At 44.6% G+C, this 15143-nt stretch overlaps 1 protein-coding gene across 1 annotated transcript; it reads right to left on the bottom strand.

Annotated features, from left to right (window-relative positions):
- Positions 1-7115: 7115 nt before the first annotated feature.
- On the bottom strand, positions 7116-10226 carry C17H20orf202 (chromosome 17 C20orf202 homolog). Its single transcript, XM_045528483.1, has 2 exons — positions 10098-10226; positions 7116-7379 (listed from the first exon to the last, which is right to left on the bottom strand). The coding sequence occupies exons 1-2, from the start codon at positions 10161-10163 to the stop codon at positions 7146-7148; spliced, it is 300 nt and encodes a 99-aa protein (XP_045384439.1). The 5' UTR covers positions 10164-10226; the 3' UTR covers positions 7116-7145.
- Between the last annotated feature and the right edge of the window lie 4917 nt (positions 10227-15143).

The following is a 15143-nucleotide window of genomic DNA, read 5'->3' as shown; positions in this document are numbered from 1 at the left end:
GCAGTGGCAGCCAATTGATAAAGTCCATGCTCCTTGCTGGGCATTTTCATAGGTTGTCTCATTTACTTTGCAAACAATTTCACGAGGTAGTTGTTAGTTTTCCCCCTTTTGTGATAAAGAAATGGCCGGAGAAAAAACAGCAACCCCTCGAGGATCACATAGAGACAGGATTCAAACTCAAGTTTAGCTACCATTTTCCCACCTCAAGGAATGGCAGCACAGCAACCACTCATGCAGATGTCTGAGAGACACCCTTGTTGCCACCCTCCCGTCTACCTTAATGCCAGTCCATCAGCAAGCCCATCACTCCAACTTCAAATATGACTTTATCACTTCTCATGATCTGCACCCAATCCACCCTAGTCTAAGCCACCACGTCTCTCCTGGAAAAGCTCCAATAGCCTCTTTGGCAGTCTCCCTTCTGTCACTTTCCTCCCTAAAGCCCATTTTCCTCAAACCAGAGAGATCTTTGAAAAACACAGATAAAATCCTATCACCTCCTAACCTCCCCTTTTAAAGCTTTTTAAGTCTTCCTATTGCTGTTAGGATAAAACTCAAACTTCCTCCTAACAACTACAAGGCCTCATCTGATTTCCCCTTACTTACTATTCTGGCTTCATTTCATATGAGTGGATTTACCTCAACAATAATGAATCTTCAGTTTCAGGGTCCTCACTTGCATGGGCCCCTCCAAGGCGCTAAGAGAGGCATAGCAATTTGTTCACAGGGGCTATGTTTTTGTAAACGTTGCAGAAATAAGATATTTAACTGTAATCCTTTAAGATCCATGTCTCTTCCCAACTCTCCCTCTGTCATACTATGTTGGTGGCAATAGAGTACCTGAGGGATGCAGCTAAGGCAGAGTTGAGTTAGATGTACATTTAATTTAGGTTCAGAGGGATTTATTTATGTCATCCACAGTCACTTTGATCTATAGTTAAGTCATTGTTATCTCAGTTAGGAATGGCTTCCAGGAACACACCCACTGCCCACAGTGCTGACATACCCTGTGCTGTGACATGAAGGTGTAGGGCCATAAACTGTGTTAGTGCCCAGCATCAGGAGTATGTACACAATAAATAAGAAACAAGATTTGAAACATACAGAGCCAGAAGCTAGTCTATGGAAAATCTAATCATCAAGCATATCTATTAATAACTATAAGCCAGGGATTGGTTCTCATCAAAGCAGAAGTTCTTTCCTTTGAGAATTCTGTCAATGCAGCATATATACTTATAAATGCCCTGTACACTTTTTCTTTTCTTTTTTTTTTTGGATAGGAATTTCTCAAAGTAGAAGATGTCAGAGTCTTGTGTTTGTAGAACAAACGTGGCAGTACTGTAAACAGTATCATCCATGTGGGAAGTTGCCTGTTCTATGATCTCATTGCATTGGCTCATGTCTTCCTTAGCATATCTACCTAAGCGATGTCCAGTGCTTACAAATGAAATGGCCTACAGATCAAAACAAAAGTAGTGATTCATTAAGAGGAATAGACACATTTCAAGTCAAAGTAATAAATAGACTCAGATCATTTGATAATCTAATTAAGAGGAATGGATCATATAAATATATTGGGAAAGATTTAAATTTCTTGATTATTTGACATGAAATACTGACATAGAAGAAGAAAATATAGAACTTATACCACTACAATAGGGACATCAACAAAAAACTGGCTAATGTGCTGTCAACTCAAAGAATATTTAAAATTAGTCACTGTACAAGAAGACTTACAGATCATATATGAAAGAAACATAGAGTTTTCCCCAAATTTGACAATAATCCTAAAAACATACATACCGTTAAGCTTTGCAACTTAAAGACAATTGTTTAAAATATCCACACAAAAAAGTTAATCCTGTAGAGGAAAGACTGAATTATTTCCACAGTCTCTTTATAGAAAATAATACAACTAAATCATTGTCTTATGACTAGATGATCAAAGAATATACCGCAAAAAATACAGAAAGAAATTATTATAGAGCCACATCATGCAGTTAATTAATAAAAATATTATGCTATGTTTCTAGATTTCATGATGTTTGTGATACTTGTCAGGCTTTAAAATTTTGTAATGTATTATTTGTTCTCTCATTATAAAAAAATTCTCTTTTTAGCCTAATTCTGTATTTGTGACTTTGTGTTCTTTCTCTTAAAGAGTACCCTAAATTGCATAAGCTTCAGGCCCCTCAAACCTGGATCTGCCCCTGCTCAATCCTCTTCTTGCTCCCTGGGCTCCAGCCATATTGGATCCCCTCTGTGCCCGTGGCTTAGGAAAGTGCCTGGCACATAGTAGTATTTGTGAATGAATGAATGACTCAAAAATGGGAATGCTAGACTGTTAACTACATGAAAAATGAATTTTGTCTGTTTTATTTGTTGCTACATTCCCACATTCAGAACAGTGCCTGGCACACAGCAGGTGCATATTAAGTATTTTTTGAATCCAAGCCTGTTCAACTGCAAACAATTCTTCTTTCCACTACCCCCAGTTATTACTAGTTTACAAAGCACTTTCCCAACGTCCTCTCCACAGCCCTGGCAGGTGTCATTTTCATATTAGAGTTAAAGCTAAATGGAGGATCAGAGGAAGAAAAGTGACTCGTCCCAGGTCACCCCGTCAGTGGCAGAGCTGACGTTCAAACCCAGTTCTCTGGGACCAGAAAGCCTCATCCTCCAGGGCCCTCCCAAGAAGTTGCCCCGCAACAGGAACGCAGATGCTGAAGGAGCCAGTTCTACAAGCCAGAGCGGACAGGTTCGCAGAAGAATTACTCCATCTGGACACGAGGTGGCGACCACGTACAGAGTAGTACCGAGTGGTTACCATAGCCTAACTTTGGACCTCCAGTTTCATTTGATCTCACCTGTCCTGCTTTTGCTTCCTTGGCCATTTGGGTCTCAGTTTTTTCCTCTGTCAAATGGAAATATTAACCCGTACTTACTAGTCAACATGTTATGATGCTTGTGCATAGTAGGTGTTCACCAAACGAGTTCTTCTGATAGGGACCAAGGCTCTCGGCAGCTATGTGAAATTTTTCTTAGTCCTGCGCATTGGCCAGAGAATGACTCCCAGGAAGAATGAGAGGAAAATTTCCTGTAGATAATCACCTACTGTGGTAGGCTGATAAATGGCTCCCACACCCTAATCCCTGGAACCTGTGAATGTCACCTTATATGGAAAAAGGAGGGGGTCTTTGCAGGTATGATTAAATCAAAGATATTTATATGGGAGGTTATGCTGGATTATCTGGGTGAGCCATAAATGCAATCACGTGAATCCTTATAAGAGGTAGAGGGAGATTTTGCACATGCACAGTAGAAGACATAGGCAGAGGTTGGAGTGATGCAGCTCAAGTCAAGGAATGCCAGAAGCCACCAGCAACTGAAAGAGTCAAGGAGGGAATGCTCCCTTAGAGGCTCCCAAGGGAGTACAGCATGGCCAACACCTTGAATTTGGCCCCATGAAACTGACTTCCACCCAGTGAAACATGAGCTGAACTTTGGCCTCGGGAGGGTTTAGGCAAAACAAGGCAGAGACAGGACAGAAATCCCACTGATGAACAGGGGCTCAAGATATGTGGAGAGCAGGGAAGGGGACACCAGATTCTGGGTTGGCTTCCTAACCGTGGTGATGCCAGAGGTGTGGTCCTCGAGCAGGCATGGGGAACCTGTGGCTTTCTAGGTCCTTAAGTGCAGCCTTTTGACTGAATCCAAATTTTACAGAACAAATCCTTTTATTTTTATTAATACATTTTTTTCACCTTTTATATTTTTATTTTACCTTTAAAAAGAACATATTTAAACTACCAAAGAATAAAATAAGTTTCAACGAAATAATCCTCCCAGATTGACTGGCACAATTAGAAGATTAGTAAACCATAAAGGCTACATTGATGGCTGCTATACTCATGATTTAGTTCTAACATTCCCCCCCTGACTGGCAGCACTACTACACGGGGCTGGTTGGTGAGAGTTTATGGGGGTCAAGTACTCCAGTCTGTTATCAGCTTTTGACAACTGTGCACTGTGCTTCTGTTTGAAGTGGAATTTGTGAATAGTTGCACAGTTCAACAGTATTTTTTAATTCTGTCTGCTTAACAGCCCATCATGTCAAAGAAGACCAAGAGAACGCTGAAGGAAGAAAACAGATTTTTTTTAATGAAGATTGGGAATTGCAATATTATTTTTACTTTGCATGGCCGAGAAGATCTCTCTAAATGATGATAGCTAACAAGCTTGTCCATTTGTAACAGGTGCAGTTTCACAACTCAGTATATAATCACCAAGCAATAATAACAAGCTGCCATTTATTGCCCTTTCCAGGGCCAAGTGCTGTGCAAAGTGATGTAAATGCATTGTCTGGTTTAATCTGCACAATAATCCTATGAGTAGGATTATTATCTCCTTTCTAATAGATGAGGTAACTGAGGCTCAGAGAGGCTGAATAACTTATCCAAGATAAAAAAGTAAATAAATGGTGGTGCTGGAATTAACACCCGGGTTAACAACCACGTTTGCAATCAGGATCATGCAAGTTAAGATCACAATATAATACCACTGTGCACCCATGATATTGGCAAAAATTAAGAAGATTGATAATACCAAATGTTAGGAAGAAGATGTGGATCAATAGGAACTCTCATACACTGCTTGTGGGAGTGTAAATAGACCCACTTTGGACAACATGTTTCTTGTAAATGTAAGCATTCTCATACCTTCAGTGCAACTCTTAGGTATATATTCTAAAGAAACTCTTGGACTCGTGCATGTGCACCAACCGGGAAACGTGAACAAGAATAGTTACAGTGGCATTGGTTATAACAGCAAAAGACTGTCAGTTCAGGACAGGGAGGAGACAGAAACCACACCAGGTATTTTAACAAAGAGAATTTAATATAAAGAATTGTTAATGAAGTATAAAGTTGTTAACTAGGTTACTGAAAAGTGATAAAAAGAACTCTAAGATAGCAACTGCAGGAAGCATCTACCACACCAGGTCTGAGGGAACAAAGAAAAGAGGCAGAAACTGTTAAAACTTTAAAACTTAGAGGAGGAGCCCTGTGGAGCTTAATTCAGATATCTGAGAAGGGAGCTGTGCTTAGCTGGGTCTGGTGTCTCTGAGCTCAGAAAAGGGCCAGGTATGTAGGGAAGGGACCCAGACTTCAGAGGAGGAGGTACTGGCATTTGGTGCTTGTGTCTTTGAGTTCAGGAGAGGGACTTAATGGGGCTGGGACCCAGATTCTGGAGAAGGATGGAGCCTCAGGAAGGAATTGCTACTGTGCAGTGAGGAACCATTGCTGGGTGACAATCATGGGAATAGGAAGTCCACAGGATATAACAGGGAACAGAGAAGAAGGAGCAAGTCCCTTCTCTGTTCTCTAGCCTTGTCGTCTAACCCCATCCTGCTTTTTGTCAAAATCTAACAAAGTCTAACCAGGGAGCAGCTGGTAACATGGAAATGTGATTTGCAGAGAGTCAGCCCCAGCCTCACAGAGCAGGGATTTTTTATCTTATCAAATATTACATAAAAATCCCAGGTTGGTCTGACTGCAAATATTGTACTTATAATGCACTCTGTTCACAATGGATTTACTTTTTCAAAGCCATGAAAACAATATATATATATATATATATTCTCAAAATATATATATATATATTGAGACAGGGTCCTGCTTTGTCACCTGGGCTACAGTGCCGTGGCATCATCATAGCTCACTGCAACCTCAAACTCTTGGGCTCAAGCGATCCTCCTGCCTCAGCCTCCTGAGTAGCTGGGACAACAGGTGCAAACTACCATGCCCAGCTGCTTTTTCTATTTCTAGTAGAGATGGGGTCTCACTCTTGCTCAGGCTGGTCTCAAACTCCTGACCTCAAGCAATTCTCCTGCCTCACCCTCTCAAAGTGCTAGGATTACAGGCATGAGCCACTATTCTAACAACATGCAGGTAGATTTTCAAAAACAAACAAGACCTACCAATAACTGGACCATCTAAACACCATGACTTTTTTATTTTCACTTTTTTTGCTTTAGTTTTCTTATGGGCAGATGTAATTTTTCAGTTATGTCTGCAGTACCCCATACCATTGAGAGTCTCTGCTGCATCACGAGCCTTGTTGCCTGCTGTTACTGATGTTGTCACAAACCCTGAATGAATGAAATGCCATTTTCTTAATGATTTCCTCTTCTTTGATTCTTTGAACATCTGGATTGTATTCCTCAAGACCATTTTGGTTGCAAATGAGGGAAACCCTACTCAAATCAGCTTAAACAAATCAAATTGGTGTGTGTGGCTGTGGGTGGTGGTTGTAGAATCTACTGGCTTCAGTTGCTGCAAAGAACACGGGTAACTCACAAAACTAGACCCTAAAATCACAGACTAAAAAAAGCTAGCACTCTTCTTCTCTGTCCATCTCTTGTGTGGCCCTCTCTCTACTTCTCTGTGAATATTAGCCTGTTTCCTTCCTACTGCAGACAGGTCTTCTTCACTTGGCAGGAAACATGGCTGCCAGCAGCCTCAGCTTTATAACTATAATAGAAAGAGCATCCAGATAGCAATCACAGGGAAGGACTGTGATTGGCTTTGTTGAGTCACATGCCTTCTCACTGGGCCAATCATGCTTTTGGGGCAACCATAGGTTATATAATTGGCCAGGCCTGGTAATATACCCACCCTTATGGCCAGGGTGGCAACAGGGCCTGTTGTTATCAGATGAAGGGGAATGGGAAGGCTTGCTGGGAGGACAAGAAAACAGCCACAAAGTCACTACATGGGGTCTCAATTTTTCACCGTGGCAACACCTGGCAACCAGTATTGCACATTTAGCTCTTTCTTTGTTTTAACAATCACCTTTTAAGAAATTCCCAAGATTAGGATTGCTGCTATCACGCTTGCCAGAGCCACATAACATATTTGTGTTTTCAAAGTGTGTTCACATCCAATTTGTGCCTTACAAAGAAACCCTGAAGGACAGAAAAGGAACCAGAGACACACAGAAGCTGACTGATGGATCCAGGGACACACAGCAGATGAGGGCAGAGGTGAACCCAGAGCCCTGGCTTCCTGGTGCTCTCCCCCGAAAACATCACAGTCAAAGGTTAGACTAGTAGTAACAGGGTTTGAGCCAGTGTCACCTTCAGCCAGTTAAGGGAGGGAGCTTCGCCTGCTGTCTTCCCCTTGGAGGACTTGGACCAGCCCCCTTGAGGAAACATGCTGGCAGCCTCTGCCTTCAGAACCTGCTCGAGCCCTGATGGGGGAGGTCCCTCCGCTGGACCTGGCATCCTCCCAGTGGGCCCTGTCGGCACGCAGCTCCTCCAGGATGCTGTGAAGATGCCTCAGTGTGAGCAGGAGCCTCTGGTCTTGGATCTGCATCTCAGACTAGGAGAGATGAGAAGTCCGTGAGAGGGTGTGCAAAGCACTGATGTCCCCCCTGTAGAGCCCCTCCCCAACCACCATCTCATCATAGACAAGCCCACTTGTGAATTGCACAACCTTCCAGGAGCCATATCCGCCAAACCTCTGCTTCCTCCTCTGCAAAGTGGAAAGCAAATTGCTTGCCTTTCAGGGATTTTATGATGACTGGATGAATTAGGCCACTGGGAAACCCTTTCAGGGGGTCAGCATGGTTCAAAACTGCTTTCATTACAATACTAAGATATTATTTTCTTTTTAAACTTCCATTTTCTTATGAGCACACAGTGGAGCTTTCCAGAAGCTAATGGCATGTAATATCTCAACAGATTGAGTGCAGAAGCGGATATGAGAATCCAGCTGTGTTCTATTAAGCCAGACTGAAAGCAATTTGCAACAATGTAAAACAGGGCTGCTCTTCTCCCTAAATATTTGCTTTGAAAAATATAGTTATTTTGGATAAGTAATATTGTATTAACATGTAATGAGTTTATTATATTTTTAAATGCATTAGTAATATAATGCTAAGAACTTCTCAGCTTTGGTTTCTAATTCAGTCCATATTGATAGATATAACTTTTGGTGTCCTTAATAAAAAAGTTCGAGAACCGCTGCATTAGAACTCTCCTATCGTCACTCACCCATCTCCACCCTTTCTCCCATTTTCCCCTAGGAATTTTTTTCCATACATTTTCTTTCCCTGGAAATTGTTCAGCCTGTGTTTTCTCAATTTTTGGGTTTTCCCCACACACATCTTTTTGTCCACCCTTCGGCACCAGCTCTGGGTACGTGCTTGTGACACGGAGGCGTGCCCCGTACTGAGGCGATGTTAAGGGACGGGGTGGACGCAGTGCCTTTGGCTTTGAGGATGCGAAACCCTGGCCAAGCTGCTCCAACAGTAGCGAAGTGTCTTTTCTCACAAAGCAAGAGGCCCTGAGGTGAGGTGGGCTCTGGGCTCAGTTTGCTCAACCCCCACAGCGTGAAACTCTGTCCTGCCTAATGGTCGCCGGCTCAGGCATCAGGCTGGTTTGCCTCGTTGTGACAAGGTGGCTGCAGCTCGTTCCCCTCTTGCAGACCCCCACCAGGACTCTGGGGCTCCTGAGATCCCAGGAAAAGAGGAAGAGCACCAGACTTCCGCCCAGGGTAGCCACTGGCCTTCCCGAGCTGTTCCCGCCGCTGCGTGAGATGACTGTCCTGTGCTGGTCCTCTCCTGAGGGTGGCCGAGGGAGGCTTTTTGGGTGGGTTCCAGAAGGGCTCTTATGGAGTCATAATTCTGTGCAACCGGGGTTAAAAACAAGCGTGACTGGGAAGTTTATGAGTCAGGCTCTGCAGGAGGAGACTCGAGGCTCCGCACCTCTTGGCATCAGGGAGAGGGAGGTGCTTGGGCCGCGGAGGCTGTGTTGCAGGTAGGACCCCCGGCCCGCTCTCCCTCTTCATGGCCGAGAGAGAGGTACTTCATCGGTGGGGAAATGGGCGCTCTGGGTTCAGCTTAGGTGCCCGCTATTTAGGGGAGCACGAGGAAGGCCCGCTGCCCAGCTCTGGATGCCTGTGGACTGTGAGAAGCTCCAGCTCCTGCCATGGAATGCCCTGGTCCCATGAGAAGCCCTGCTGGGTCAGCCCCTCCCTCTGGGGTGAAGACAGGGTTGGGTCCCAGCTGGCCTGTTGCCTGGCAACCCAGAAAGTTCATTTTTGGGCAATCCTGTCTCTCCGCAGAATGAGAAGTGGGCATATTGGAAAACAAACCTCTTCTGAGGTTCCCTGAACTGCCCCCCTCTCTGTCTTGGCTGGTGTCCCCACGCACTTTGGGCACCCCTCTATTTGTGGACTTGGAGAAAACATCACAATGAAAGGCACAAGTCCTAGCTCCCTGAACAGCCACTAGGGGACCAAGTAACAACACATCTGTTCAGGAAAGTTAGTGTCCCATGGGGTAGACCTTTACCAGTGGGAAAGCGGAGACAGCAGCTAGCTGGGCAGATAGATGTCCTCTGTGTTCTCTCCCCACCAAGGTGCAGTTCCTCCTTCAACCCCTGCAGAAAAGTCCTCTAGCTGGTAAACCAGCTGCTGAGAGACCTTCTGAGGTGGTGGCCAGCTGGGTAGCACAACGCCTGGCATCGTTTTCTGGAACAGCGTTGGTCTTTGCTGTAACTCCCCATTTCCCTCCCTCCCAACACTCTGGGCTCGTACCTCCAAATAAATTGTTAGTTTCTCAATCCTTGGCTAAGACGGTGGGTGTACTCCATGTCCACCTGGGTCAGGATTATAACAGTCAACATCAATGTGCTAAGCATACACTAAGTGAATTCAAGCATCTCCTCACCGAATCCTTGCAATAACCCCTACGGTGCTGGTACTATTGTTACACCCATCTTGTGATAAGGACGCTGAGGCTCAAAGAGATAAAGCTACCCGCTAGCGGCCACACAGCAGCAGTGCTGGGCACATACCCAGGACTCAGTGTAATTGTAAAACCAGTCTGGCGAGCGCCACACCCAGCGCCTCCTATGTAGGCCACGACCTACTTATCCCCACACCTGAGATCACAATCGTGCTCTGTGTGGCTGGTCCCAGAGGGGAGACTGTAGGGCCCATAAGCCAGCCTGGGGGGCACCTGGGAGAGGAGACCAGAGAACCTTGGAAAATACATGGTGGGGACATCAGGGAAATGGAAACACAAAACCTTACCAGCTCCTTTCTCAGCCACGCCAGGGTCTGTCCAAGGTTTGGGGTTGGCTCTTCTGCTGTTCTCATCTCAGTGTCCTTGGGAGCAACCTTGACACTGACCGGGTTACGGGCCTGAGGGATCTTTGACTGGTACAGTCCCCCACCTCCTTCACACTGGCAGCAGGTTCTGGCCAAGTCATTGAAAATGGAGTTAATGAGAGCAGGAAGTAGCTCACCGTGGAAAATGTCATTTGGCTTTTTTTTTTTTTAAAGGGCTTTAGTTCTCTGAACAGAACCAGAAGGCAGGGAGGGAGGGAAGGAGGGAGGGAGGGAGAGCATTAAGGTCTGGGTATCTCAGCGTCTGATGGTTCCAGAAGCCAAGATGTGATGCCAGCAGGATCACAGAGACTGTGACAACAATAATGTTGGTAACAATAATGGTTGTTATGAAAATAGATGTTTGTTTCTGAGGGCTTGTTCTGAGTTTTACATATAAAGTGCATCTCATTTGGGACAGAGATCCCACCAGTCTCCCCAGCCCTCTTCCTCTCTTACTCACTTATCTATGATAAGCTTAGATTAAGGGAAGTGCTAATTTTCCAAGTTCCCTTACTTTTAGAATACCTAGGTGACCCGTTTCTAGCAAATGATATCATTTTCTGTTAGGCTTCCAGAAAAATTTTATCTTCCTAATAAAAAGAAAAATGCCACTGATGCTTTCCCTTTACTCCGACTTTCTCCCCCTTCCTCTGCCTTGAATGCAGATGTGATGCCTGGAGCTACAGCAGCCACCTTGCAACCATAAGACAAAGGCCAAAAAAAAACTGTAGAGACATTTGAAATCATTGAGTCACAGAATCTGAAACAGCATTTGTCCATTATGTGAGACAATAGACCCCATTTTTAATGGGGCACTCTGCTACTTGCAGGAAAACACAATCCTGATTGACACACCATTTATTCTTCACATCACACTGTGAAGTGAGTATTCCTTAATTCTGTCTTTCACCAATTGTGTGTCTGCCAAACTTCTGCTCCAGGCACTTGGGGATATCACCCAAAATCAGAGAAACGAAGGCCTTGCTTTCCTGGAGCTGACATCCTAGTAGCGAATGGAAATAAAAAATAATCAAATTAATGCTGTGATGAAAACAAATAGAATCTATTCTCACATAGGTTTTTAAAAATATAAATTTATTCTATCCACATAAACTAGGAACCCCAAAGTAAGAATTAGCATAGTGATCCCAGATAAAGATCTCAGATGACTGATGAAACAAACTCAATCCATTTTAAGGAGAGTTGCCCTCAACTCTGACTATACAAAATATCCACAGATAAAGCTCCCCCGAAGATGAACTCATAATCCAAAAAGACAAAATACACGGGGAAACCATCCACCATAAGTAAGAGTCAGCAGACACTATCCACAGCAGGATTAGACCCCTCTTTCCCCAAGAGCTTCAGATGAAGGTTATTAAAAAGTATTTTGAAAAGAATTAAAGGCATACAAGAAGGAATAAAAATCATGCCAAAAAAGACACTATTTAAAAGGCAGATTTGAAAAAGAACTCAATAGAGTTTACAGAAGTAAAACTTACAATATTTATAAATTAAAGAGAAAACAGTGTACGTTTATGGTAAGCCCAGAAGACAGAGCTAGGACAGTGGGTACAGGACATAGGGAGGCAGGCTGAGACTCAGTAGGAGGAAGCTGTTGCTTGGAATTCTTATAAGCAGTGGGCATTCAGTCAGTGGAGTGCAAAAGCATAGCCCAGATGATCGGGAAGACTGGAGAAGGGGCTCCACTGGCTTGGAGGTGGGCCCTGGGGCTCCTTCCAAGGCTAAGACCAACTGTGCAGGAAAAGGGGCACTATATAGGCAGCCAGGACACTTGGGCTCTAACCCCAGCTCTACCAAACTTTCTTTGTGAGCTTGGGCCTCATCCTTTCCCTCTTAGGGATAATGAGGCTCAAAATAGTTACCAAAGTGTGTTGCAAGGAACGTCACATTTCTTGTATTCTGGGGTTTCCAGCCTGAGATGCATTCTGACTGCCATGTGACTGCGTGTGCAGGCACAATTTTATGTGCAACTTCTCCTAGTTCAGTTGTCACTCTTCAGAACCAAAGAGGATCTGAGAGACTCCTGCCTGCCACATTCACACCCCTTCCGAATACAGGGGCCAGAAATTATTCCTTCCTGGCAGGTCACCAGGGTGTGTGTCACCTGGCCCTGAAATCATGGGACAATTGCCTGGAACAGAGATGAGTGCCCCTGTCCGAGGCAGCTATCTACAGACTGGACAGGAGGGAGATACTGGCTTGTGGGTAACTGGTATTCTAGGAGCTGTGTTCAAGGTGGTGACCAAGTGGCCAAATTAGATCTGCTCTTGGAGACATTGAATTTGCCACAGGTGGAGAGGTTGGATTTGTCGCAAGAGTGCTTTTTAACAAATCTCACCAAAACTCCATACTTTCCAACAACAACTTTTTTTTTTTTCACTCGTGAGTTTGTGGGTTGGCTGGTATGGTCTGCTTGGGGCTGTAGACCTACAGGTCTGAGTCTGCTCTGCAAATCTCTTGTCCTCCTCCTGGAATCAGGAGGCTGATAGGGCATGTTCTTCTCTTGGCAGTGACAAAGGATAAGAGAGCAAGCGGAACCACGTGAGGCCTCTTAAGGCTTAGGCTTAGAACAGTCACGTTGTTGCTTTTGCCATGTGCCATTGGGCAAAGTGAGTCTCTTGACATACATAGCCTCATTTCATCTTTAAAACCTTATGATTTGCCTGGGTGTGGTGGCTCACGCCTTTAATCCTAGCACTCTGGGAGGCAGAGGCGGAAGGATCGCTTGAGCTCAGGAGTTCAAGACCAGCCTGAGCAAGAGTGAGACTCCGTCTCTACTAAAAGTAAAAAAATTTAGCCAGGTGTGGTGGTATGCACCTATAGTCTCAGCTACTCAGGAGGCTAAGGCAGGAGGATCGCTTGAGCCCAGGAGTTTGAGGTTGCTGTGAGCTAGGCTAACACCATGGCACTTTAGCCCGGGCAACAGAGGGAGACTCTGTCTCAAAAAAGAAAAAAAAGAAAAAAAAAAACTTTATGATTACAATTCCCAAACTGTGTGCTGAGGCACCTTGGGCACTGTAGCAAACTCACAGAGGCCCTGAAAAATATTTAAAATCTTGAGGGAAATATAATACAATGACATCTGTCCGATACTATGCCAACAACTATCATTAAGTTGTTTGAAGCTAATACTTAATAAACAACTGTTAAGTATTTCTTTGGGCCTGGTACACTGAACAAATTACTAAGATGCTAAGGGTGCTGTGAACTGAGAAAGTTTGGAACTTCTGCCTATGAGGTAGATACCATTATTATCTGCATTTTATAGATGATTTCAGGTAGATCCTATTAATAACAACTTTTTTACAGATGAGGAAACCGAGGCTCAGGGAGGCATGGATTTCCCTAGGATTTCTCTGGCAGGTAAGCACCAAAGCTGGAATTAGAACCTGTTTTCCCTTACCTGTGTCGGGAGGGTCTTGCCTCTTGTCTTGAAATGGTGGAGGGCCAGGCAGGGGCTCAAACTGCCCTCTCCCCTACACAGTAGCGGTACTGAGAGGAGCACTTGGAAGTTAGAATCCGGTCATCTGGCCTTGACGTTAGCACTGACACCTAATTACCCTGGAAAGCCATTTCTTGTGGTTAACTTGTTTTGATGCACTTTCATTTATTTTTAATCCCACTCTCAGGATTCTGCCTCAGAGCACATTTTACTTCATAGGTTCAGAAAGGCTTGGCAAGCAGAGGGGAGGGGAGGTGGAACCTGGAAAGGGAAAGAACTTAAATCCCTGAGTGGGGAAAATGTCACCACCCAATACGGAAGCCAGAATGGCCATCCATTCATCATCCGTGGGCAGCCAGACCCTGCAGTGATGCTGCGGATGGAGTGATGAGTAAGAAAGACCTCACACCTGCCCTCTCAGGGATTAGAGCCCAGCAGGTAAGAGGCCCATTAGCAATCGACTGGTTCAAAAATCTTTCTTTATAACACTTGCCTTATACACACACACACACACACACACACCCCTCTGTGTGTGTATTACACAAATGAATGAATGAGTTTGCAAATGAAGAAACTGTGGCTCAGGTGGGGATGTGGGTGCCCAAGCAAATCAGCAGCTATGACAAAAATTACAGGTTATCCTTTGATATCTCTTCTTCCTTTCACACATGGCATAAGACTACATTTCCCAGACACCCTGCAGGAAAGTGTGCCGTGTGATTAAATGGCGGCCAATGGGATACAAATGAAGGTGATGTGTTCAGTCTCTGGGTTGTGCCCTTAAAAGGCAGAAAGAAGGTGCATCCCTTTCCCCCATGTCCTCCTTCTGCTGACTGCAACATAGGGATAAGGGCTGGAGCTGGAGCAGCTGTCTTGGACCACACGGTAGGGGATGGCAGAGCAACAAGATAGAATAAACCCAGGTTTCTTGTGATTGGTGAACCACCATGTCAGCCTCAACTGCCAAGAAGACTTTTATAAGAGAAATAAATTTTGTTTTACTGAAGGCACAATTATTTTGAATCTCTTTATTACAAGATTCAAATCAATATCCTAACAATATAGCAGCAGAGCTAGAGCAGAAGCCAAGTTTCCTAATTTCCCCATCCAAGCCCTTTCCATAATCCCCCTACCTATGTATTTAAATGTCTTATTCTTTCCCAAGTGTTACCTTGTTCATGACCATATCTGCTCCTTCCACGGCAGAGACAGGACTTCCGTGACCCTCACTGGGTAGACAGAGAAACTAAGATATGAGAGTGGTAGGCGATCTGCCCTGAGACATGAGGGCAGAGTTATTCCTATCTCTCGGATAGAGAAAGTAGGACTCAGAGATGTCATTTAGCTCTGCCCTTGTACCCAGATCCCAGTCCAGGGCATGCTTCCCAGTGTCTATACTTTCCCCTTGAATCTGGGCTGGCCTGTGACCTGCACACAGCAATAGAATTCAGCAGAAGCAATGAGGTGCCAGTTCCAGGTCTCAACTTCAGAAGACCCAACAG

Source organism: Lemur catta, chromosome 17 (assembly GCF_020740605.2).
Source record: "Lemur catta isolate mLemCat1 chromosome 17, mLemCat1.pri, whole genome shotgun sequence".
Taxonomy (NCBI): Eukaryota; Metazoa; Chordata; class Mammalia; order Primates; family Lemuridae; genus Lemur; species Lemur catta.
Note: the sequence above shows the minus strand (reverse complement) of the source record. Positions and strands in the feature narration are given on the sequence as shown.